This window comes from Toxotes jaculatrix, chromosome 14, assembly GCF_017976425.1.
Source record: "Toxotes jaculatrix isolate fToxJac2 chromosome 14, fToxJac2.pri, whole genome shotgun sequence".
Classification (NCBI taxonomy): Eukaryota; Metazoa; Chordata; class Actinopteri; family Toxotidae; genus Toxotes; species Toxotes jaculatrix.
Genome location: NC_054407.1, coordinates 25765856 through 25788376, shown reverse-complemented (window position 1 = coordinate 25788376; position 22521 = coordinate 25765856). Strand labels below are relative to the sequence as shown.

At 49.0% G+C, this 22521-nt stretch overlaps 2 protein-coding genes across 4 annotated transcripts; both read left to right on the top strand.

Annotated features, from left to right (window-relative positions):
- The first annotated feature begins 485 nt into the window (after window positions 1-485).
- On the top strand, window positions 486-10664 carry afg3l2 (AFG3-like AAA ATPase 2). Of its 2 annotated transcripts, none has more exons than XM_041054689.1 (17): window positions 486-702; window positions 1548-1647; window positions 1928-1996; window positions 2146-2321; window positions 2439-2591; window positions 2739-2813; window positions 3081-3202; window positions 3279-3552; window positions 3786-3923; window positions 4337-4490; window positions 4644-4751; window positions 5272-5397; window positions 5485-5595; window positions 5794-5909; window positions 6450-6650; window positions 7333-7527; window positions 8310-10664. In XM_041054689.1, exons 1-17 carry the CDS (start codon window positions 619-621, stop codon window positions 8547-8549), a joined length of 2442 nt encoding a protein of 813 aa, XP_040910623.1. In that variant the 5' UTR covers window positions 486-618; the 3' UTR covers window positions 8550-10664. The 2 variants fall into 2 exon arrangements, with proteins under 2 accessions (XP_040910623.1, XP_040910622.1); XM_041054688.1 differs by having other exon boundaries at window positions 3078-3202.
- Window positions 10665-11598: 934 nt separating this feature from the next.
- Window positions 11599-22454, top strand: puf60a (poly-U binding splicing factor a). Of its 2 annotated transcripts, XM_041054696.1 has the most exons (11): window positions 11599-11732; window positions 14002-14097; window positions 14340-14426; window positions 16423-16473; window positions 16644-16805; window positions 17045-17137; window positions 17238-17451; window positions 18329-18519; window positions 18678-18792; window positions 20093-20334; window positions 21071-22454. In XM_041054696.1, the coding sequence occupies exons 1-11, from the start codon at window positions 11712-11714 to the stop codon at window positions 21368-21370; spliced, it is 1572 nt and encodes a 523-aa protein (XP_040910630.1). In that variant the 5' UTR covers window positions 11599-11711; the 3' UTR covers window positions 21371-22454. The 2 variants fall into 2 exon arrangements, with proteins under 2 accessions (XP_040910630.1, XP_040910631.1); XM_041054697.1 differs by lacking the exons at window positions 16423-16473; window positions 16644-16805.
- The last annotated feature ends 67 nt before the right edge of the window (window positions 22455-22521 follow it).

Genomic DNA, 22521 nt, shown 5'->3' with positions numbered 1-22521 from the left:
AGAAGTCCTGAGTTGCCAGGTTGTGGAAAACCCTCCTCCTCTGATCGGCTGGAAAACAGCTGCAGGACATCTGGACCAAAACCCGTTTACAAACTCCTTACTGACATTTACACGGGCAGACCTGATGGCTTACTGCAGAACCGTCACTCATTTATTAAAATCAATTAATTGCAGATGACTGACAAACCTTTGCTGATAACTCAGTAGAAACTGAGAAATGTTATTAATGTCATACTAACATTTGTGAGTGCAGAGCTGACTCAGTGTGAAACCCGCTGAACATATCAGTGGTTCACATTTAACAGAAACACACACGCATGTTATTGGCAACACACCAGACTGAAACACTGATGCAGGAGAGACTTTATTCAAACAACAGAACAGAAACTTCGGTGTTTTCTAACCTTGTGACCGGACTGATGTGGTCCGTCTCCGGGCGGGGGGCGGCAGGGGGCGGTGTCCCCTCCACAAACATCCGAACCTCCGTGAAGAAGCAGGCGACGGAAAAGATGGCGGAGCGGCGTGATTACGGAACAGACCTCCTGAACTTGAGTTGTGTTTAAAGGCCGTTGTTGTTGTTTTTCTGCCGGTCAGTGTCGGTGTGATACCGGGGTGAGGATGGCCCACCGTTACCTGCGGCTGTCCGCGGGCTGCAGGAACGTGTTCCGGCTGCTGCTGCCCTCCAACGCTCCGGCAAGGCTGGTAGGTGGAAAACATGCTAATGTGCTAACTGTGCTAACCGGGACAGTGGCTAAAACCAGCCGGACGGTGACCCCGCTAAGCGGCTGACAGGCCAGCACCAACCCGCAGGGTCCGGCTGCCCCGGTGTAACTCACAGATAGGGCTTACCTGTGTAAGGTGGGGCGGGTTTACCTGTGTGTCGATGCGGGGCTGTTGTTATCACTGTCTCATGTAACGACCAGTGACCTCTGTCAATATGCAGCGGGGGGAGAAGTAAAAGTGCCGTGATACAGTCAGAGCTGGGGACGAACGGCGGCGGAGCACCGGCACACCTCAGGTATCCGGTCCGCCAGGGGCCGGGAGGTGTGGTTTGAATAGAACAGAATAAATGAAGTGACTCACTTGGTTAAACTTGTCAGATTAGTGAGACCCTGCTAACCTCCACCACCAGCTCCACCACCAGCTCCACCACCAGCTCATCCACCAGCTCCTCCAGCAACAGGTGGAAGAAGTTGTACGTTGACGTGGCGTGGGTCCCGGTCTGAAGGACCGTTCATCGCAGGCTTCAGGCAGATTCAGATTCAGTTGGCCTCCGTGTGGCTGTATCAGCTGACTCCTGGACTGATCCTGGGTCAGTGTCTGTGTCCTCTGTCCTCACTGAGTTCCAGTAGCTGTGGATTAATAACTGGATGTGGAGTCAGTTTCACACTAATGGTGTAACGTTCTCCGTCGTTTGTCAGGTTCCTCCATGGCAGCTGCTCCTGCAGTGTTTACGACCTGCATGCTTTGATATGAGCTAAATGTAACCCAGGTCTACCTTGTGTTACTGTTACCTGACGTCGGCCATGTTGGATGTGTTATTTCAGGCGATGTGTTCGACCTCTGCCGGGCAGGTAAGGAGTGGACAGAGCCTGCTAAGGGAGCTGCTGGGAGTGTGCGGGACGCTGAGCTCCAGACCACCAAAAGGTACTCAGATGAGTGTGTGTGCTCTCTGTGTGTCTTTGTGGGGACCAGTTCGAGCTTCAGACCTTGGGCACGAGGACTTTACAGTGAGGACATCTTTTCCAGTCCATTAGGCTGGTCCCTCAGACCTGGTTTTGGGGTTAGACCCGGTTTAGGTTCAGTTTCAGGAAAGTGTTGGGGTTAAACATTTAGTTTCAGGGTACACACGATCTCAGTGAGGGTCCTCACATGTCCAGCGGCACCAGTGTGTGTGTTCAGTACAGTGATGTTTTACTTTCTTCAGGTTTTGAGAAATATTTTCCAGATGCTCAGAAACCTGCAAAGAGCTCCGAGGCTGAAGCTGCAGCCAAAGGTAAACATCTGTCCGTCACGACCTGTCCTCTATCGTCTCATCAGCTCTGTCAGAAACTTTGTGTGAGTCATGTTTGAACTCGTGGATCCACCAGCCTTTACTGTCAGTGACTTTTTCTTTTGCTGTTCTGCTGTTCGTTCGGTTCTCAGAAGCCAAACCTGCCAACGCTCAGAGAGCTTCTGGGAGGTCAGGAGGTGGAGGAGGCGGAGGAGGCGGAGGAGGCGGAGGAGGTGGAGGAAGTGGGGGAAGTGGGGGAGGAGGGGGAGGAGGTGGAAAAAGAGGAGGTCGTAAGGAGGAGTCACACTGGTACAGCCGTCTGCAGAAGGTCAGTATGGGAGGTGGAACAGAGTCCAGCTGCTGTTCTGTTACCTGTGCTCACCTGGTCAGACAGGTGTGTGTTTTCTTGTGGTGTCGATGTGATTTTAGGTTCTGTTCTTTTCAGGGTGACATTCCCTGGGACGATAAAGAGTTTCGGATGTACTTCCTGAGCGGAGCAGCGTTCTGGACCACCGTCACGTATTATTTCTTCTTCAGAGACGGAGGACAAGAGGTCACCTGGAAAGACTTTGTAAACAGCTACCTGTCCAAAGGAGTGGTGAGGAGAACACGTGTGATCTGTCGTCACTGTGTCCGCTCAGCAGTCTCATGTCGTTGGTTGAAATGTTGAAACTCACTGAACTTTAAGCCGTCTCACTGTGTTATTACTGACTCAGTCAAAATCTGGCACTGGTTCATCCATCAGGTGGATCGGCTAGAAGTCGTCAACAAGCGTTACGTCAAAGTGGTTTTCTCTCCTGGGAAGACGCCAGTGGACGGGGTGAGTCACATCGTTTTTATCCGTTTGACTGACTGCTCTGATGATTGGAATGAGGTAAACATGATGCTGCAGTATTTACTGTTTTACTTTATTGGACTTGATGTTTTTGTTAAAGTAAATAATTGATTTAAAACGAATGGGTGTTGTGAAAACGAGGCTCTGTCTCCCAGTGTGAGACGTTAGCGTGACCTGCCGCATTCTGGACCGTCTGTAAGGAAGGCCCGCTACCAGCAGGACATTCAGTCTGTCTCTTCGTCTCTTCAGCAGTACATCTGGTTCAACATCGGCAGTGTGGACACGTTTGAGAGGAATCTGGAGACGGCTCAGTACGAGCTCGGCATTGAGGGAGAGAACAGGCTGCCGGTGGTTTATTCCACCGAGAGCGACGGGTGAGGGCCGATCTGTCGTCGTTACACCTTACTGCTCTGTACCTACGTCATTCTAAAGTTTGTCCTTTTTTTCCAGCACTTTTCTACTGAGCATGCTCCCCACGGTGCTCATCATTGGCTTCCTGCTGTTCATGCTGCGGCGGGGTCCGGCGGGGGCGGGGCGTCCCGGCCGGGGGATGGGCGGACTCTTCAGCGTCAGCGAGACGACAGCAAAGATCCTCAAAGATGAGATTGATGTGAAGTTCAAAGACGTGGCGGGCTGTGAGGAGGCGAAGCTGGAGATTATGGAGTTCGTCAACTTCCTGAAGAACCCCAAACAGTACCAGGACCTGGGCGCCAAGATCCCCAAGGTGAGGGTGGGTCCTACAGGTGGGGGCAAGATCCCACAGGTGGGGGCAAGACCAAGATCCCCAAAGTAAGGGAAGGTTTCATGAATGGCAGGAAAAATGAATAGCAGCACAGTGTTCCAGACGTTTGCAAACTGTGCCTAATTGTCAGTTCCACAGGGGGCGCTGTTGTCCCGAGCTGCCTGAGTCCAGACGAGCCGCCCTTTGTCTAAAACGATTGTTCATCATGTTTGTAGGGAGCCATCTTGACGGGTCCTCCAGGAACAGGAAAAACTCTCCTGGCCAAAGCGACCGCCGGCGAGGCCAACGTGCCGTTCATCACCGTCAACGGCTCGGAGTTCCTGGAGATGTTTGTGGGCGTCGGCCCGGCCAGAGTGAGGAACACTCCCTTACTTTTTTCCTTACCCTTAAACACCCAGTCAGTGTATTATTTATTATTATGTCACAGTTATTTCACCTCACTGCGTTTGTTTCCACTTTAAGAGAACACTGAGTGTGGGACAGGAGGACAGATCAAAGAATTAAAAATGATTTTTAACATTAAAAATTCATTGGACTGATAAACATGAGTCCTGCTCTTTAACTGAAGTAGAGACAAAAGTGTCTCACAGCGGGGACAGACGACAAGCTCAGAGACTGAAGTCTGAAACTCTGACTGGACAGACTGAGGGTCTGAGAGACAGGAGACGTGGTTCAGGACTCATCTGCTCAGATTGTGTGGTAAATGTGTGAGACTGAACACAGAGTCTCACACTTCAGAGCCCTCCTGATGTCACTTCCTGTACAGGTGAGAGATCTGTTCGTGATGGCGAGGAAGAACGCTCCCTGCATCCTCTTCATCGACGAGATTGATGCCGTGGGACGAAAACGAGGACGAGGAAACTTTGGAGGACAGAGCGAGCAGGAGAACACTCTGAACCAGCTGCTGGTGGAGATGGACGGTGGGTGGTGAGACGCAGGAAACAGTTAATTAATCACAGGCACCATCGTTACCATCAAACCTTCAGAGCTCAGCACGTCACAGTCCTTTGTCCTGAGGACAGAGTCAGGGATCCTCTGTGACAGGAAGTTCTCACTCCTCTGTGTTTCTTTAGGCTTCAACACTGCGACCAATGTTGTGGTTCTGGCAGGAACCAACAGACCAGACATCCTGGACCCGGCTCTGATGAGACCAGGACGCTTCGACAGGCAGATCTACATCGGTGAGAGACTGCTCTTCATGTTTTTACAACTTTCACAGGACGAGATTAACGAGGGTTTGATTCCACAGCAGGAGGAGGTTGGACTTTGCACGCACGCACACACACGCACACACACACCAGTGGCCACATCGGGTCAGTATCCCAGCAGACCAGATCTGGTTGGACCTGGTCTGGTTGGACCTGGTCTGCTGTGCTTGTTGCAGACCAGGTCCAACCACTAACCTGTGCTACGGCCTGAGCCACAAACCCCGACTGAAACCCGACACCTCCGGTTATTTCTTTAATCTCATGAGTTTTTATCTCGTTATCTCAGAAAAACTGACATTTTTCTAGATCAGGGATTAAGTATCAGATTGTTTCAGAAATCAGTAGGTTGTCATGGTAACGGGTTAATAACTAAAGGCTTCTGATTATCCTGTTTTTTAGATACTGTGACGGTGACTTTGTTCTCTCCATATTTAAAGGACAGATAAATTGATAGATGCTGAATTCAAATATACCTGTCTGTGTTCTGTCTCAGGTCCTCCAGATATTAAAGGTCGAGCCTCCATCTTTAAAGTTCACCTGCGTCCTCTCAAGCTGGAGGCCAACATGGACAAAGACTCCCTGGCCAAGAAGATGGCCGCCCTCACACCTGGATTCTCAGGTAAACACGTTTGATTTGATTTGATTTCTCCTCCGTTGAAGAGTTATCAGCTCTCTGGGTTTATTCTTCCTGCTTTTTGTTTCTCAGGCGCCGACATCGCTAACGTTTGTAATGAGGCGGCTCTGATCGCCGCTCGCCACCTTTCAGACGCCATCAACCAGAAACATTTTGAACAGGCCATCGAGAGGGTCATCGGAGGTGAGACCAGGCTGAGACCAGCCTGAGACCAGCCTGAGACCAGGCTGAGACCAGGCTGAGACCAGCCTGAGAACAGGCTGAGACCAGGCTGAGACCAGCCTAAGACCAGCCTGAGACCAGCGTGCTTTGAGAACTGAGATTTAATCTGCTGAGCCTTGAAAACACAATGTTTAAACGACTCTTGCTTTTCCTGTTGAGGTCTGGAGAAGAAGACTCAGGTCCTGCAGCCAGAGGAGAAGAAGACGGTGGCGTATCATGAAGCCGGTCACGCTGTCGCCGGATGGTTCCTTGAGCATGCTGACCCTCTGCTAAAGGTCACACTTACTGTTTGACTGATATCTGTTAAAACGAGTCCAGTCGATGAAAGTGCGTCACCCTCAGTTATTACCATGAGCTCACACCAGGAGACGTCCCGGCTGCAGGGTACCAGGTACCAGGTACCAGGTACTGGTCCAGCAGACCGACGCCTCTCACCCTCTGCTCGCTGCAGGCAGATGGGACTGTATTCAGCCTGAGAGGAAAACCTGCAGTCACTGCTCAGGGCTGAAAAACTAAACATCAGAATCATTTCCTGTGTGTTTTGATTGACAGCTCGTGTCTGTGTGAGCTCTGAGCAGAATCAGCTGATTCTCTTTGGATCATTAATGATTCAGCGTTTTACAGAGTGTAACTCTTCTCTCAGATCATCGTGGCGATGTTTTAGGACGCAGCGCGGTTTTTAACGTTCACTGCGTGATCGTATGTTCTCTTCAACATAAACACCCACGTGTTCTCTGACCAGGCCAACACTTCCACTGATAATCACTCATTTCAGTGAGGTGTGTGTGACAGACGTGTTCTTGTTACCTGTGCAGGTGTCCATCATCCCCAGAGGGAAGGGTCTGGGTTACGCTCAGTACCTGCCCAAAGAGCAGTACCTGTACACCAAAGAGCAGCTGTTGGACCGGATGTGTATGACTCTGGGAGGACGAGTCTCCGAGGAGATCTTCTTTGGACGGATCACCACTGGAGCTCAGGATGACCTCCGAAAAGTCACCCAGAGCGCCTATGCACAGGTCAGAGGTCCCACAGGTCAGAGGTCCCACAGGTCAGAGGTCCCACAGGTCAGAGGTCACACAGGTCAGAGGTCACGCAGGTCTGAGGTGTCAGAGATCTGACTCAGTCAGTCCTGATGCCACAGACCTAAAACACATGTTGATCTGAATCAACTCACTAACTCACAGTGGAAAAACAGAAGGTTCAGAGACTGAATGGTCAGTGTTCTGTAGTTATACGGAGCGTTCACATTCACACATTCACACAGTGCTTCACTAACACAGACACACACGTTCACCCACCAGTGTTACATCAGGGGCAATTAAGGGTTCAATATCTTGCCTAAGGAGAAGCTGGGGATTGAACCACGTCCTGAATCTGCAGGACCATTGTTCCAAAGCTCTGACATGGATCCATCAGTTCATCCATCAGTTCATCCATCAGTTCATCCATCAGTTCATCCATCAGTTTCCTGCTGCTGACTCTGGCTGGGTTTAATTTTATTTTCATGCACTTGGTAAATAATTCTCAGCTTAATCATCGCTAGTTTTCATTGATACCACCGGTGGTAAGTGAAATAATCATCAGACTAACATGAAGGTGATGAATGCAGGAGTCCGTGTTGCGGCAGTCAGCAGTGTTTCGTGTTCCCTGTTCAGGTTCCCATCGGTCTGATCTCCTCGTCTCTGTGTTCTGCTGCAGATCGTTCAGTTCGGGATGAATGCGAAGGTGGGCCAGGTTTCCTTCGACCTCCCCCGGCAGGGTGAGATGGTTCTGGAGAAACCGTACAGCGAAGCTACTGCTCGTCTCATCGACACCGAGGTCAGAACCCTTATCAGTGAAGCGTACCAGAGAACCCGCCAACTGCTGAACGACAAGAAGGCCGAGGTGGAGAAGGTACCAGTGATCTACAGTGGTTTGTTCTACATCACCTTGGATAACCTCTGCACGTCCTTTCTAGACCTTACAGGTGGAGACGAGGTGGTTTAGGAACTTCATATAAATCAGGTTCTGAATAGACACAAAGGTTTTACATTACCTGGAGAATTCTGAAGGAATGATCTTCTAGAAGCGTCTCCTGGACAAGCAGGGCTTTATTTCTATGGAGTAGGGTCAGAGGTCAGTCAGGTCACGCTCAAATGCACACGTGTTGTAAAACCTATGCCAGGAACAACAAATATTTTTTCATCAACCAGAACCACAACAAAGAACCTTCCTGCACTGAGAGCTCTACGACACGTCCGATGTTAGAACCTTTGCTCCAGTGCAAGGTTCCAGGTCTCTCAGAGAACACAGGGTATTCTCAATCAGTTGTTTTTCTTTAAAATGTTTTTTTTCTTAAAGTAGAACCAGTTCTTACTTATACAACTCTGTCAGTGAGTTCTAGAACACATCTGTTCTGGGAACTCTACCTGTGCCTTGATGTAAAGCTTCACTCAGAATCCAGCTCAGACCTAGAACACTTCCTTGGATGCGGGCCTAACCCTAACCCTATGCATTTTAGGCATTTACAGTAAACACACAGAGAACTACTGTTCTACAGTTTGCTCTGATAAGAACAAATCTCTTCCTCATAAACTCGAGCCTCTGACAGTATAACCCCTGTTCTTCCCTCTTTTTTTTCTACACGAGTTCCAGAGTTGTGACCCTGTTCTTTATGTTGCTGTGGTGTTCTCCAGGTGGCTCTGCGGCTGCTGGAGAAGGAGGTTCTGGATAAGAGTGACATGGTGGAGTTGCTGGGAAAACGCCCATTCGCAGAAAAGTCAACTTATGAAGAGTTTGTGGAGGGAACAGGAGGTGAGGAGGAGGACACGACCCTGCCAGAGGGTCTGAAAGACTGGAACCAAGAGAGGAAGGACAAGGAGGAGAGCCAGGACGAGCAGGTGGCCCATCAGATCTCTGGAGGAATGCCCTTCTAGAACCTTCTGATGGATGTCTGGGTTCTACCACCATCGCCACAAACACTGACCCATCGCACTTGTGTATGAGGTCTAGAACCTCCCCTCCTCACCGACTTCCAGAATAAACACCAAGAGCTCTACGAATGCTCGTAGAACCTTTTCTCTGGAGTCCTGCACCAAACACCAAACCTTCACCCTATAAAGTTCCTGAGTGTTCTGTTGGATATCTGGGTTCTGTGAGGTCTAGACCTCTCTCACTGACTTCCAGAAGAAACATGAAGAACGTAAAGAGAACCTTCTCTTTGTGGCTGGTTTGTACTAGAAAGTAGAAAAGTATGACTCAATCTACAATCTCATCTGTGCTGTAGAACCCGCTCAGTGACTTTGACAACCAGCTCACACTCCAAGAACTGTCTCTCTAGAGTTCTACACTTACCTTGTTATACCACCAGATCGTCTTCGCATTGTTCTAGAACCTTCGCCTTATTGAACCACTGCGCTAAATTTGCATGCAGGAGACTCCACAGGAACGTTCTACAACTGTATTATTAGCTGTAGAATCTTCTCTGTGTTGAGGCCAAGAGCAGTTACACCAACAACGGGTTGAGGAGCACTCAGATTCATACATGTGCTTCTAACTTGTCACTGAGTTCTGGAATCCATCTCTCTCTCCCAGCACTTGGCCACTGACTTTTTTCTGTGCAGGGAACTCTGCACAGAACCAACAGCGGTTCTTGAAGTGTTCTTTGTTTTGAGATCTTGCTCTTGCTTAGTTACAGCACATAGTTCTAAAATGTTCTCCAAATGTAGTCTTACAGATTACATCTTTAACAGCAGATCTAATAACTAGCTCTGTTTTGGGGTTATAGAATATTGTTCTGCAAAGTACTATTCTTTGCATAGAACGCTAGAATCTTCTTTGTCGGAGAAGCCTTGTCCCATTGCAAGGTTCTAGAAAAATCAAATCTACACAAAATAACACAGTGTTGAAACATGAACTCCAGCCGAGGGTTCGGTCACAGAATGTACACATTTCTAGAATCCGGTTCTAAAACCTTTCTGAATTTGTCGCTGAGCTCGAGAACAATTATGCACCATGAACTTTGAAAGTGTTCTAATGTAGAACCTTAAAACCTTTCAGATAAGACACAACACATGTACATGCTTTTAATGTTCTGCAGTCTATAGCAACAAATATTTTCTTTATTTGATTTGGTTCTAGTTTAGAACCAACACAAGGGCCTGTTGATATAATTGGTAACCTTTGCTCCAAAGCAGGGTTCTAGGTCCTTCACACTACACACAAGTGTCTAGAAAGCAAAGTAGAAAGTAAGTTCTGGAACATTTCCCTACAAAGAACTGTTCTCTGCATAGAACTATAGAACCTTTCTCAGCTCTTGAAGCCTTGCTTGATTGCAGGGTTCTACATCAAAAATACATTTGAAACTTTTTGTTTAACTATGACTAGTAGAACATTCAAGAGTATTTCTGTATATGTAGAACCCATTTTGTAAGTTCTTGATCTGGACTCTACAGCAGCTGGTTCCTTTCTCTGCCTGAACTGTCCGACTTTGTTCTTTGGTTCTCAGCAGAACGTTACAGTTGATCCTTCAACAGAACAAAAAGTCAACCGTTCTCAGCCCTGAAGTTCCTGAGTGTCAACCTGTTCATAGAACCGTGAGGTCTTAGTAGAACCACCTGCTGGTGGAAGAACACTGCAGCTGTGAGGTTCTCCTGTTTTAAAAAGCGATGAACAACTTATTTAAACATCTGACTGTTTATCAGCTTCACTTATTTATCAGCAGCGATTGATCCTGAGAACACTGATCAGGTTCTCTTTGATTATCGAAATGAGCTGAATGATATGAATGTTCTGGAAGATCTGCTGACTCTGTGGTTCCCTCAGAGAGAACATCGTTCATCATCATCAGACTTCAGTTCTGTGCTGATCACATATTGATTAGTTATTGATCAGTTATTGTTACCGTGCTGAATAGTGTGTGCAGCTCCTGCAAACATGCAGCTGACTGTAAAATGATGTGAAATAATTATAATAATTATAATATGTGTAAATGTGTGTGTCATGATTCAGACGTTTTAATAAAGTCAGAAAATGTCAGTCAGCAACTTCAATAATCAATAATCTATCAATCATTAAAAGTTTAACACGCACTGTCTTTCCTCAGTGAAAGCTTTATTTGAACTGTGTAATAACGATGAACTGGTCACAGACAGAAACAGCTGCTCCATGTGATGATTTCCGTCAGATCAGTTGATTCTTTATTCATCGTTAATTTAACATTTACTGATTTTAATTTCCTCAAAACATCAGAGACTGAAAAAAGGACCAAGAACGAACAGAAAACCAATCAGTGAAACTCAGAATCAGAATCAGTTTTATCGGCCAAGTTTGTGCAAACGAATGAGGAATTTGACTCCGGTTTCTTCTTTGCTCTCAGGCAGTACAGAACAACAACAACCAACAGAACAACAACTTTTTTTCATCTACAAATACCAATAGTGCAATGAGCAATGGGTCAGTCTGAATGTGGATTGTGTAAAATAAAAAAACTATTTACTATATACATATATATTCAGACTGTTGAGAGAAGTATGTGCAGGTTGTAGTGCAAACAAAAGATGCTGAAATGAGGCCGTGAGGAAAAAGAGTTCACACATTCATCAGAGCAGCAGCCTGAGGACAGAGACTGTCCTGTATGAGCTGGTTCCGGCGGACAGTGTTCTGAGACGCCTGCCGGGGGAGACGAGTTTAACCAGTGTGTCCAGCGTGTGAGGGGTCTGCCGTCAGGATATATTTCACATGGTCATTTAGTTTTATGAATACAATACTGATAAGGACTGCTGATAATAAGAATAAGAATTAGTGTTATACAGACATATAACACAAGACAGAACCCTTGGTAACATTTCCTGCCCTGTGTGTTGTTAGTATGTTGTGTCACCTCTGTGTTTCACTGTCAGTGTATCGGTCTGAAACCGAAACCTCCGAGAGAAGAATCATGGGGCTTTTACTTTGAAACCCGCTCTCAGAGGAAGTGAGGTGGCGGGTGGCCGCAGTGTTTCCGCTGCTCAAACAGAGCTACATATCAATAAGAATTGATAATTGATTTGGATCGAAGCTAAGAGAAGAAGGAGCTCGGGGAGCAGCTGCTGGGCTGTATGGCGGCGGCAGTTTCTGCGGTATGAAAACAAACGTCTTACCCGTTAGTCTGCGCTGAGGGACGCATGCTAAGCTAATGCTAACCGAAGCAGCCGCACTGACAAACGGAATTAAACCGTTTTTAACGTTAAAACACAAACACGCCGCGTGGAATCAGTCAGGGCAATTAACTGATCAGGTCTAAAGCTGTCCGCTGTAACGGATCGATAAACGCAGCAGAGGTGAAGGAGCTAAGCTAGACTAACAGCAGGGACTGCTCTGTTAGCTGATGCTAACTGACTGTCCGGCTGCGGGTTGAATACCTGGACAGGTGCCGGTCTGCGAGACTGTTTGGCGGATAACGTAATGATCATGGAGATCGATACGTAAACTGACGTTATTGTTTAATGACAACACCAATCAGATGTGACGTCACACAGCCGGCGATGAAAGCACGTGTTCATCTGCTGTACGGAATCTGAAGTACTTTTACTTTACTGGAGTATTTCCTTTTCTTGTACTGATGCTAACACTCAGAGGGAGCAGAGTACTGATACTGCAGTAACACTCAGAGGGAGCAGAGTACTGATGCTGCAGTAACACTCAGAGGGAGCAGAGTACTGATACTGCAGTAACACTCAGAGGGAGCAGAGTACTGATACTGCAGTAACACTCAGAGGGAGCAGAGTACTGATGCTGCAGTAACACTCAGAGGGAGCAGAGTACTGATGCTGCAGTAACACTCAGAGGGAGCAGAGTACTGATACTGCAGTAACACTCAGAGGGAGCAGAGTACTGATGCTGCAGTAACACTCAGAGGGAGCAGAGTACTGATGCTGCAGTAACACTCAGAGGGAGCAGAGTACTGATACTGCAGTAACACTCAGAGGGAGCAGAGTACTGATGCTGCAGTAACAGAGGGAGCAGAGTACTGATGCTGCAGTAACACTCAGAGGGAGCAGAGTACTGATGCTGCAGTAACACTCAGAGGGAGCAGAGTACTGATGCTGCAGTAACAGAGGGAGCAGAGTACTGATACTGCAGTAACACTCAGAGGGAGCAGAGTACTGATACTGCAGTAACACTCAGAGGGAGCAGAGTACTGATACTGCAGTAACACTCAGAGGGAGCAGAGTACTGATGCTGCAGTAACAGAGGGAGCAGAGTACTGATGCTGCAGTAACACTCAGAGGGAGCAGAGTACTGATACTGCAGTAACACTCAGAGGGAGCAGAGTACTGATGCTGCAGTAACACTCAGAGGGAGCAGAGTACTGATGCTGCAGTAACACTCAGAGGGAGCAGAGTACTGATACTGCAGTAACAGAGGGAGCAGAGTACTGATACTGCAGTAACACTCAGAGGGAGCAGAGTACTGATGCTGCAGTAACACTCAGAGGGAGCAGAGTACTGATGCTGCAGTAACACTCAGAGGGAGCAGAGTACTGATACTGCAGTAACAGAGGGAGCAGAGTACTGATACTGCAGTAACACTCAGAGGGAGCAGAGTACTGATGCTGCAGTAACACTCAGAGGGAGCAGAGTACTGATACTGCAGTAACACTTATTTTACAGCTGCAGTTACTTCACAGATCCAGGTTTTAGGGGTCAGGGTAAATTCGGAGACATTACGTCTCAGTGCCTTCTACAAAAAGTCTCTTGGACAATAAAGGTCAAAGGTCACCATGGTGGACTTTCTGTTCAGTTGTAATCTGACTGACTTTTTATATTCAGACTCTATCGACAGCAGGACTTTGGCCATAAGTCCAGTTGTCCTGATTAAACTCAGTGAGGACATTGTGTCCTAACATAACACACCAATACACTTAACAGTTGAACAGAGCACACGACCTGGATCAGCTGTTACAGGGAAAACAAACAGCATCATAACAGCAGCTTCCATTTCATTAGCCTTCGTCCCAGTCTGTAACTCCAGTCACACCAGTTACTTCTGCTAACTGTTTGAGCTTTAAAGCTTTTTTTTGTGATGATGAGACAGGTGTGAGACAGGTGTGTGACAGGTGTGTGTTGTTCTTTAAACCAAATGAAACTGGCTGAAGCTTGCTGCTGCTTGTGGCTTCAGTTTGGTGAATGAGCTTCTTCCTTCTGTCGATCAGCTGCTTTTTCAGTTTATTTTAAAAAAGCTTCAAGTTTGTGATCATGTCGATCGATCATCTGAGAGAAGAATCAGCAGAGAAGGAAACTTCTTTTACTGTGAAAAGTCAAACATGTCACCGGACTGCAGGTGCTTCTGCCTGCTGAGAAGCCAGAGGGTTTGTTTGTTTTGTTCACCTGTTGATGGTGTTAACAGGGAGGGCCGGCTCTCATCATGGAGAATGGACAGAGCACCACCACCAAGCTGGGCCTGCCGCCGCTCACCCCCAACCAGCAGGAGGCGCTTCAGAAGGTAACACACTCATACACACACTCATTGACATAATGCAGTCCCTAACCTTAACCTAACCCTTAAAAAAGCACATTAAGGTGTGTGGACCAGCTAAAACGTCCTCACAACGATGGTTTCAAAACAAAATCTGTCCACACATGATTTTTTTTTAAGTTTTGTAGTTAGGACAGGACAGTGTGTGTAGTGTGTGTACCTGTGTGCGTGTGTAATCTGAGCTGTGATTGGCTGTTTCCTGTCTGCAGGCGAAGAAGTACGCCATGGAGCAGAGCATTAAAAGTGTTCTGGTCAAACAGACTCTGGCTCAGCAGCAGCAGCTCACCAGCCTCCAGGTAACAGCACCACCTGCTGCTCAGGTAACAACACTACCTGCTGCTCAGGTAACACCACCTGCTGCTCAGGTAACAGCACCACCTGCTGCTCAGGTAACACCACCACCTGCTGCTCAGGTAACACCACCTGCTGCTCAGGTAACAACACTACCTGCTGCTCAGGTAACACCACCTGCTGCTCAGGTAACAGCACCACCTGCTGCTCAGGTAACAAAACCACCTGCTGCTCAGGTAACACCACCACCTGCTGCTCAGGTAACACCACCTGCTGCTCAGGTAACAACACTACCTGCTGCTCAGGTAACACCACCACCTGCCGCTCAGGTAACAACACTACCTGCCGCTCAGGTAACAACACTACCTGCTGCTCAGGTAACACCACCACCTGCTGCTCAGGTAACAACACTACCTGCTGCTCAGGTAACAACACTACCTGCTGCTCAGGTAACACCACCTGCTGCTCAGGTAACAACACTACCTGCTGCTCAGGTAACACCACCACCTGCTGCTCAGGTAACAACACTACCTGCCGCTCAGGTAACAACACTACCTGCTGCTCAGGTAACACCACCACCTGCTGCTCAGGTAACAACACTACCTGCTGCTCAGGTAACAACACTACCTGCTGCTCAGGTAACACCACCTGCTGCTCAGGTAACACCACCTGCTGCTCAGGTAACACCACCACCTGCTGCTCAGGTAACACCACCTGCTGCTCAGGTAACACCACCACCTGCTGCTCAGGTAACAACACTACCTGCTGCTCAGGTAACACCACCTGCTGCTCAGGTAACACCACCTGCTGCTCAGGTAACACCACCACCTGCTGCTCAGGTAACAACACTACCTGCCGCTCAGGTAACAACACTACCTGCTGCTCAGGTAACACCACCACCTGCTGCTCAGGTAACAACACTACCTGCTGCTCAGGTAACAACACTACCTGCTGCTCAGGTAACACCACCTGCTGCTCAGGTAACAACACTACCTGCTGCTCAGGTAACACCACCACCTGCTGCTCAGGTAACAACACTACCTGCCGCTCAGGTAACAACACTACCTGCTGCTCAGGTAACACCACCACCTGCTGCTCAGGTAACAACACTACCTGCTGCTCAGGTAACAACACTACCTGCTGCTCAGGTAACACCACCTGCTGCTCAGGTAACACCACCTGCTGCTCAGGTAACACCACCACCTGCTGCTCAGGTAACACCACCTGCTGCTCAGGTAACACCACCACCTGCTGCTCAGGTAACAACACCACCTGCTGCTCAGGTAACACCACCTGCTGCTCAGGTAACACCACCACCTGCTGCTCAGGTAACAACACTACCTGCTGCTCAGGTAACACCACCACCTGCTGCTCAGGTAACAACACTACCTGCTGCTCAGGTAACAACACTACCTGCTGCTCAGGTAACACCACCTGCTGCTCAGGTAACACCACCTGCTGCTCAGGTAACACCACCACCTGCTGCTCAGGTAACACCACCTGCTGCTCAGGTAACACCACCACCTGCTGCTCAGGTAACAACACTACCTGCTGCTCAGGTAACACCACCTGCTGCTCAGGTAACACCACCTGCTGCTCAGGTAACACCACCACCTGCTGCTCAGGTAACAACACTACCTGCTGCTCAGGTAACACCACCACCTGCTGCTCAGGTAACAACACTACCTGCTGCTCAGGTAACAACACTACCTGCTGCTCAGGTAACACCACCTGCTGCTCAGGTGTTTGATGTCCAGCAGAGCTGACATCTTCAGATCTCTGAGACCTTTAATGAGCTGGAACCAGAGGACGTTTGACACGTGTCCACTTCAAAAGTGATTCATCAAACAGAACCTTGTCATGTCCACGTCTCCGCCGTCTGAATCAGCTCGTCTTCCTCTGCTCATCTTCCTCTGCTCGTCTTCACTCAGTGTTTCCTTTAAATTCAGTTCAGGTCTGAGCTCCACTCTCTGTCTCTGTCTCTGTCTGTCTCTGTCTCAGATGGCGTCTCTGACCATGGGTTTAGGAGATGCTCTGTCTCCTCTGCAGTCAGTAAGTAAAATCTTCACTCTTGAACTTTCACCTGTTTGTTCTCTGAGCTGCTTCGTCACCTGGATCAGGAACCTGATCTGTAAAATGGTGGCGTGGCCCTTTAAGATGGCGGCTCGTCGATCTTTCCTCTGTGATCAGAGCTCTGGTGTTTGTGGCCCGTCTTTGTTCAGGTAGCGGCTCAGCGTCAGAGAGCTCTGGCCATCATGTGTCGAGTTTACGTCGGCTCCATCTACTACGAGCTGGGGGAGGACACCATCAGACAGGCCTTCGCTCCTTTTGGACCAATCAAAAGCATCGACATGTCCTGGGACTCTGTCACCATGAAACACAAGGTCACGCAGCAGCACGCTCAGACACCGCAATGAGACAGGTCTTTGTCAGGCTGAGTCCAGGTTCATGTCTGGCTCGTGTGTCCAGCTTTTTTAGTTTTCCTGTTCATCTTTTCATTCTTGCATCAGCAGTGGACCAGGACAGGACACTGATCCAGAGTAACAGGGACAGAACAGACAGGTCTCTGTTGGACCTGCTGCTGATCTTCCTCATTAAATCTTCAATGTGTGTGTCTCTGCAGGGTTTTGCCTTCGTAGAGTACGAGATGCCAGAGGCGGCTCAGCTCGCTCTGGAACAGATGAACTCTGTCGTCTTAGGAGGCAGAAACATCAAGGTGAGTCCAGACTGACGGCTGCTGGGTCCAGTGTAAAGCATCGCCGACCAGTACAGACGGCGGGGGCCGGTTTACATTTTCCCTCAATTTCTTCTTGCAGGTCGGGCGGCCCAGTAACATCGGTCAGGCTCAGCCAATCATCGACCAGCTGGCAGAGGAAGCTCGTGCCTTTAACAGGATCTATGTAGCGTCGGTCCACCCCGACCTCTCTGATGACGACATCAAGAGCGTCTTTGAGGCCTTCGGAAAGATCAAGTCCTGCATGTTGGCCCGAGAGCCGACCACCGGCCGACACAAAGGCTACGGCTTCATCGGTGAGCGACGAGTGTCACCACAGGGCTGACGTCGGGGCGGTTACCCAGACATGTTGATGTCATGTGACAGTAACCCGACGAGTGCGAAGGTGATCGTCTGTGAAAAGATTGTTCAGGAAAGATTAGAAGAAAAGAACTCGTACGAAGGTAAAACTAAAAAGATAACGTGGAAAGAAAAAGAAAAAAAACAGAAACAGTGCACAGAACGAACAGAACGAGTGCAAACTCAACATGGATGAGAAGCTGTTAGGTATGAGTGAAAGCTCCAGAAGAACAAGTGAGTAAGTGAACCTTTAGTTTAGGTCAGTTTACAGCTGATCTTCACAGCAGCTGGAACACGAACTTCAGAATCAGAAAAACTTTATTAGTTAATGTCGTCGGGAAATTCTTTTGTTACGAACAGAAACTGCACAGAGAGAGGACGAGAACAGGAAAAATAAAAAGTATAATGAGAATAAAAATATTACAATACCCCCTTAAAATATACAGATACTCCAATATCAAACAGAACAATCTTCATATCTGCATAATTAAATATGGACTTTTCTGTCAGTCGCTGCTTCTCCATACAACCAGCTTCTGTCCCAGTGTCTCTGCTGTCCTCCGAGCAGCAGACAGACTGTCTGAAGGACCTATGGGACGGTCTTTGGTCTTCCCGTGACATGGAGCTTAGAAAGGCAGCGTTGATGTGGACGCAGCACAGTGTCCGTCTCAGTCGGGCGTCTCCGCAGACAGCCGGCGTCTCTTGGCTGTAAATTTGAAGTCTTCTAGTAAAGTCCCAGATGAAGCTGGTTGCAGGGCCCAGGGGGCGCTGGTGAGGCTGTAGACTTGTTCTCTTCCTGATGGTGGTCTGACGGTTTTGTTGTTCTGGTCTCAGAGTACGAGAAGGCTCAGTCTGCTCAGGACGCCGTGGCCTCCATGAACCTGTTTGACCTGGGGGGTCAGTACCTGCGGGTGGGAAAGGCCGTGACTCCGCCCATGCCCCTCCTCACGCCAACAACCCCGGGAGGACTCCCCGCCGCCGCCGCTGTGGCTGCTGCTGCCGCCACCGCCAAAATCACTGCTCAGGTAAGTCCTGAATCTCCGCCTCCCAATCAGTGAGTACAAACAGAGAAACTGTCAGAGGCTCCACATCACACATCAGCTGGTGCGTTCTCTGTAGCACTTCATGTGCTACAGAAGGAAACCCTGAGTGTTGTTCATGTGTTGTTCTGTGGTGCGTTCAGGAGGCAGTGGGAGCGTCGGTGCTTGGAGCTCTGGCCGGACCGGCGCTCCTCTCTCAGCAGCTGGGAGGACTTCCTCAGGCTGTCATGGCCGCCCAGGCTCCAGGTGTCATTACAGGTGGGAACACCTACAACACTCGCACACATATAAACCCCACCCCCACGTCAACAAGGATGCTGCCCAATCACACGAAAGCTCTCCTGTCAGTGTGCAGCCAATCACAGCCTGAATCTGATCATATTTATCACAACATCAAAGCATCCCTGGTTTATCCTGTAAGCCCCGCCCACAGCGGCTTACTCACCTGTACACTGTTACCTGCCCTGTGTCCACACACAGAAGACAGTGTTCTCTGGACGTCCTGTCACGAGTCGAACTCGACTTCAGTGGTTAGGGGGTTAGGGTTAGATTCCGTTTTCATTGTGCTGTTAGCGTTTCCTCATGCAGCTGCAGCTGCTGTGAACCGTTCATACAGATGTGCTTCACACGTTTCCACAGCTCAGGACAGATGTTCATCCACGTGTTGTTTTTCTTTCCGTTTGTTGTTTTGTTCTTTGCTCGTCTGTGATTCATTCAGTGAAGTTTCCTTTTTAAATCAAACATAATAACTGATAAAACAACAGGATGAAAACAGAAGATAAAACACAGAAATCTTTATTAGAACGAGACAAAGATCAGTCAGTGAGAGAATAGTTCCTCCAGGTGACGAGCTGGGAGTCCAGCAGAGGGCGCCTTCGTCAGTCAGACTCCAGACAGGAAGTAGTTTGTCCCAGATGTTGTTTGTGTTGCTTCGTCAGAAGCTTCTTCACTAATAGATTTTCTCTTTCATTGTCTTTTTTTCTCTCTCTCTGTTTTTTCTCCCCACCCCACCCCCACCCCACCCCCACTCCCAACATTTGCACCTACAGTGACCTCTTAACCCCTCCCCTTTGCTGCACACTGACCAACCAAGTGAAGAGGACTGTTTCTAGCCCCTCCCTTTAAACATAGCCCCTCATTCCTATTGGCCAGTGAGTCTCAGATCCTGTGTGATTTGTGGGGGGGGTGGGGGTAGGGGGGGCAGCTTCCTGTTTGATCGTGTCTGCTCAGTTCAGCGAACAGGTGGAGTCAGTGGGTGCACTCGCTTACAGCCACCTGTCAGGTGGTGACGTGCCTCATACCTGCTGAGGGAAAACAGACACACAGAGTCAGTTTTAACTCCACCCGTCTCCTGAGTAGGGCGGTACAGGCACGGTAAACCAGTGCACCCAGCATATATTCTGGTTGGTAGAAGAGGCCAAGGGTCGGTCCCAGTCCTGCGGAGAAGCTGCCGCCAAGGAGGAGGTTCTTCTTCTCCAGTAGCCTGGGGCGGCTCCTGCGGCCGGACCGCCGCCACCCGTCTCACTGTCCTGTCCCTCCTGCTTCCTGTCTGTTTCAGGGGTGACCCCAGCTCGACCCGGCCTGCCTCAGGTGGGTCTGGTGAACCCGGTGCTGACCACACTCCCAACACCTGTGGCCTCTTTTGGCACTGAAGTGAAGAGGAAAGAGGAGGAGGAGGAGCGTCAGCAGGAGGCGCAGCAGGACGGGGCCATGGAGCCACTCAGCGAGCAGGAGCACATGAGCATCAGCGGCAGCAGCGCCAGGCACATGGTGATGAGGAAGCTGCTCCGCAAGCAGGAGGTACGGGCTCAGGTCCTGCCCACGAGCAGGGCACTAACACTGAGGGTGAGGGAAGGCCCTGCTCAGAGCTTCCTCCACCGTGGACGGTTGGTGTTGACATGGTGACGGGAGCGAATTGTGTCTTTGCAGCAGCGTCCTCCGGTTCATCGCTAACGTGAATGTAAATATTACAGAACTAAGTAAGACGGAAAAAGAAGTAAACAGATGACTAGCCCTGTGAAGCAGGTTTAACGTTTTATGATGTGAACAAGACCAGGTCCAAACCAGGTCTCCGCTGGTCTCAGCTGATCTCAGCTGATCTCAGCTGGTTTTAGCTGGTCTCAGCTGGTCTCAACTGATTTTAGCTGGTCTCAGCTGGTCTCAACTGATTTTAGCTGGTCTCAGCTGGTCTCAGCTGGTTTCGGCTGGTCTCGGCTGATCTCAGCTGGTCTCAGCAGCAAATGAACTGAAACTCCGCCCACTGAGACTGCCACCTGTTCACCTGCAGCCTCTGATTTTATAACCACGACGTCGTCTGACAGAATCACCGCACGCATCAGTTACAGACGAGGCTCGTTCACGTCTGCGTCCCCCTGATGATGTCATTGAAACGTGCCAGTTCAGCAGCAGCCAGTGGCGTAGCTTCATCGCGCAGGTGGGCGGGGACAGTCGCGTTTGTAGGGCAGGACCTGCTGTTTTGTCATTTTGTTTTGTGGTAAACGTGAGTGAATGTTCTAACGCTGACTCTCCCCGTCAGTCCACTGTGATGGTCCTGAGGAATATGGTCGGTCCTGACGACATCGACGACGACCTGGAGGGCGAGGTCACCGAGGAGTGCGGGAAGTTTGGCCAGGTGAAGCGTGTCATCATCTACCAGGAGCGGCAGGGCGAGGAGGACGACGCCGACGTCATCGTTAAAATCTTTGTAGAGTTTTCGGAGGCGGCCGAGATGAATCGAGCCATCCAGGCGCTCAACCACCGCTGGTTCGGAGGACGGAAGGTGGTGGCAGAGGTGTACGACCAGGAACGCTTCGAGAGCAGCGACCTGTCAGCGTAGAACGCAGATACCCAGATATCCAGTGTAGTGTAGAGGCCTCTTTTTAACCTGTCAGAGTTTTTTATTGATGTTTGTCTCCAGAGAAACTTTTCTTCTTCTTCAGTTTGTTTGTCCTGGATTTAAAGGACCATGTCGCTGTTTTTCAGGTTTCAGCTACAAATCACAAATATTTTCCACTCGTGTTGATCATTTTCCAGATCAACAAATTCCACATTGATCTGGATCCTTCCCGGCAGCCGCCCGTTCATCTCCCACTCACCTCAGAGCTGAATGGATGGTTCCATCAGTGAAATGGACATTTTTCAGTTTATTTCACTTGATTTACTGTTTTTCTTGTTGAATTGAAAATGGTTGGATTTTGGATGTGACAGAGCAGCAGGACAGAGACACATCGGGTCTCAGTCCACTCTCAGTCCAGACCAGCAGCACAGACCAGGACGGCTCCTCAGCACGTCAGGTTTTGTGTTTTTAACTTTGTGTTGATTTAACTGTTTATGGAGCAGCAACACATCAGGTGACATCATGGGGACTGAAGCTGGGTCCGGGTTAAGCACCTGATCCTCAGGTCTGGTGTTGGACAGGGTCTCTGGGTCCGTCTCTGAGAGCAGCTGAGACTGATTGAAGGCTCGTTGGTGCGTTCAGGGACACTCTGGGTTTTATTAAATGATAAAAGTGAGTTGGAAAGATTTGAGCTGAAACTTGAATCCAGCTGTGGTCCAGGTGTTACTTTATCTGTTCAGTTCCAGATGCTCAGGTTTATTTTTTTGCAGCCCGACAGAAGAAACATCTGGATGTTTGTCCTCTGACTGATGTTCCTGAACGCAACACACCATCACAAACCAAACTCAGACCGACTTCAGTGTGTCCCCGTGGCTTCGTGTTTTCCTGTTGAAGTCGGGTTGTGGGGACGTTGTCGGGACGTTGTCTGAGCGCTGTGTGAGCGTTGGCGCGTGGAGCCTTCAGCTGATTCATCATTCGTGGATGATGCTTCAGACGGTGCGTTCAGGTGTTCTTCTGTTTTTTGAAGGTCAAACACCAAAATATGTGAATAAAACTTTTGGTTTTGTTTGTTTGTTTTTTATAACAAACAGTTTTTCTGCTGTTTTATTCACCTGAAGCTGCCATTTGATTGGCTGACGGTTTAATACAGA

Excerpts from the sequence above, each read along its gene's own strand:
- afg3l2 (XM_041054688.1), top strand. The coding sequence starts at position 619 with ATGGCCCACCGTTACCTGCGGCTGTCCGCGGGCTGCAGGAACGTGTTC. Across the intron at positions 5,398-5,484 it reads CCTCACACCTGGATTCTCAG|GCGCCGACATCGCTAACGTT; the intron begins GTAAACACGTTT and ends TTTGTTTCTCAG. Across the intron at positions 5,596-5,793 it reads CATCGAGAGGGTCATCGGAG|GTCTGGAGAAGAAGACTCAG; the intron begins GTGAGACCAGGC and ends TTTCCTGTTGAG.
- puf60a (XM_041054696.1), top strand. The coding sequence starts at position 11,712 with ATGGCGGCGGCAGTTTCTGCG. Across the intron at positions 14,098-14,339 it reads AGCAGGAGGCGCTTCAGAAG|GCGAAGAAGTACGCCATGGA; the intron begins GTAACACACTCA and ends TCCTGTCTGCAG. Across the intron at positions 18,520-18,677 it reads CCGCCAAAATCACTGCTCAG|GAGGCAGTGGGAGCGTCGGT; the intron begins GTAAGTCCTGAA and ends TGGTGCGTTCAG.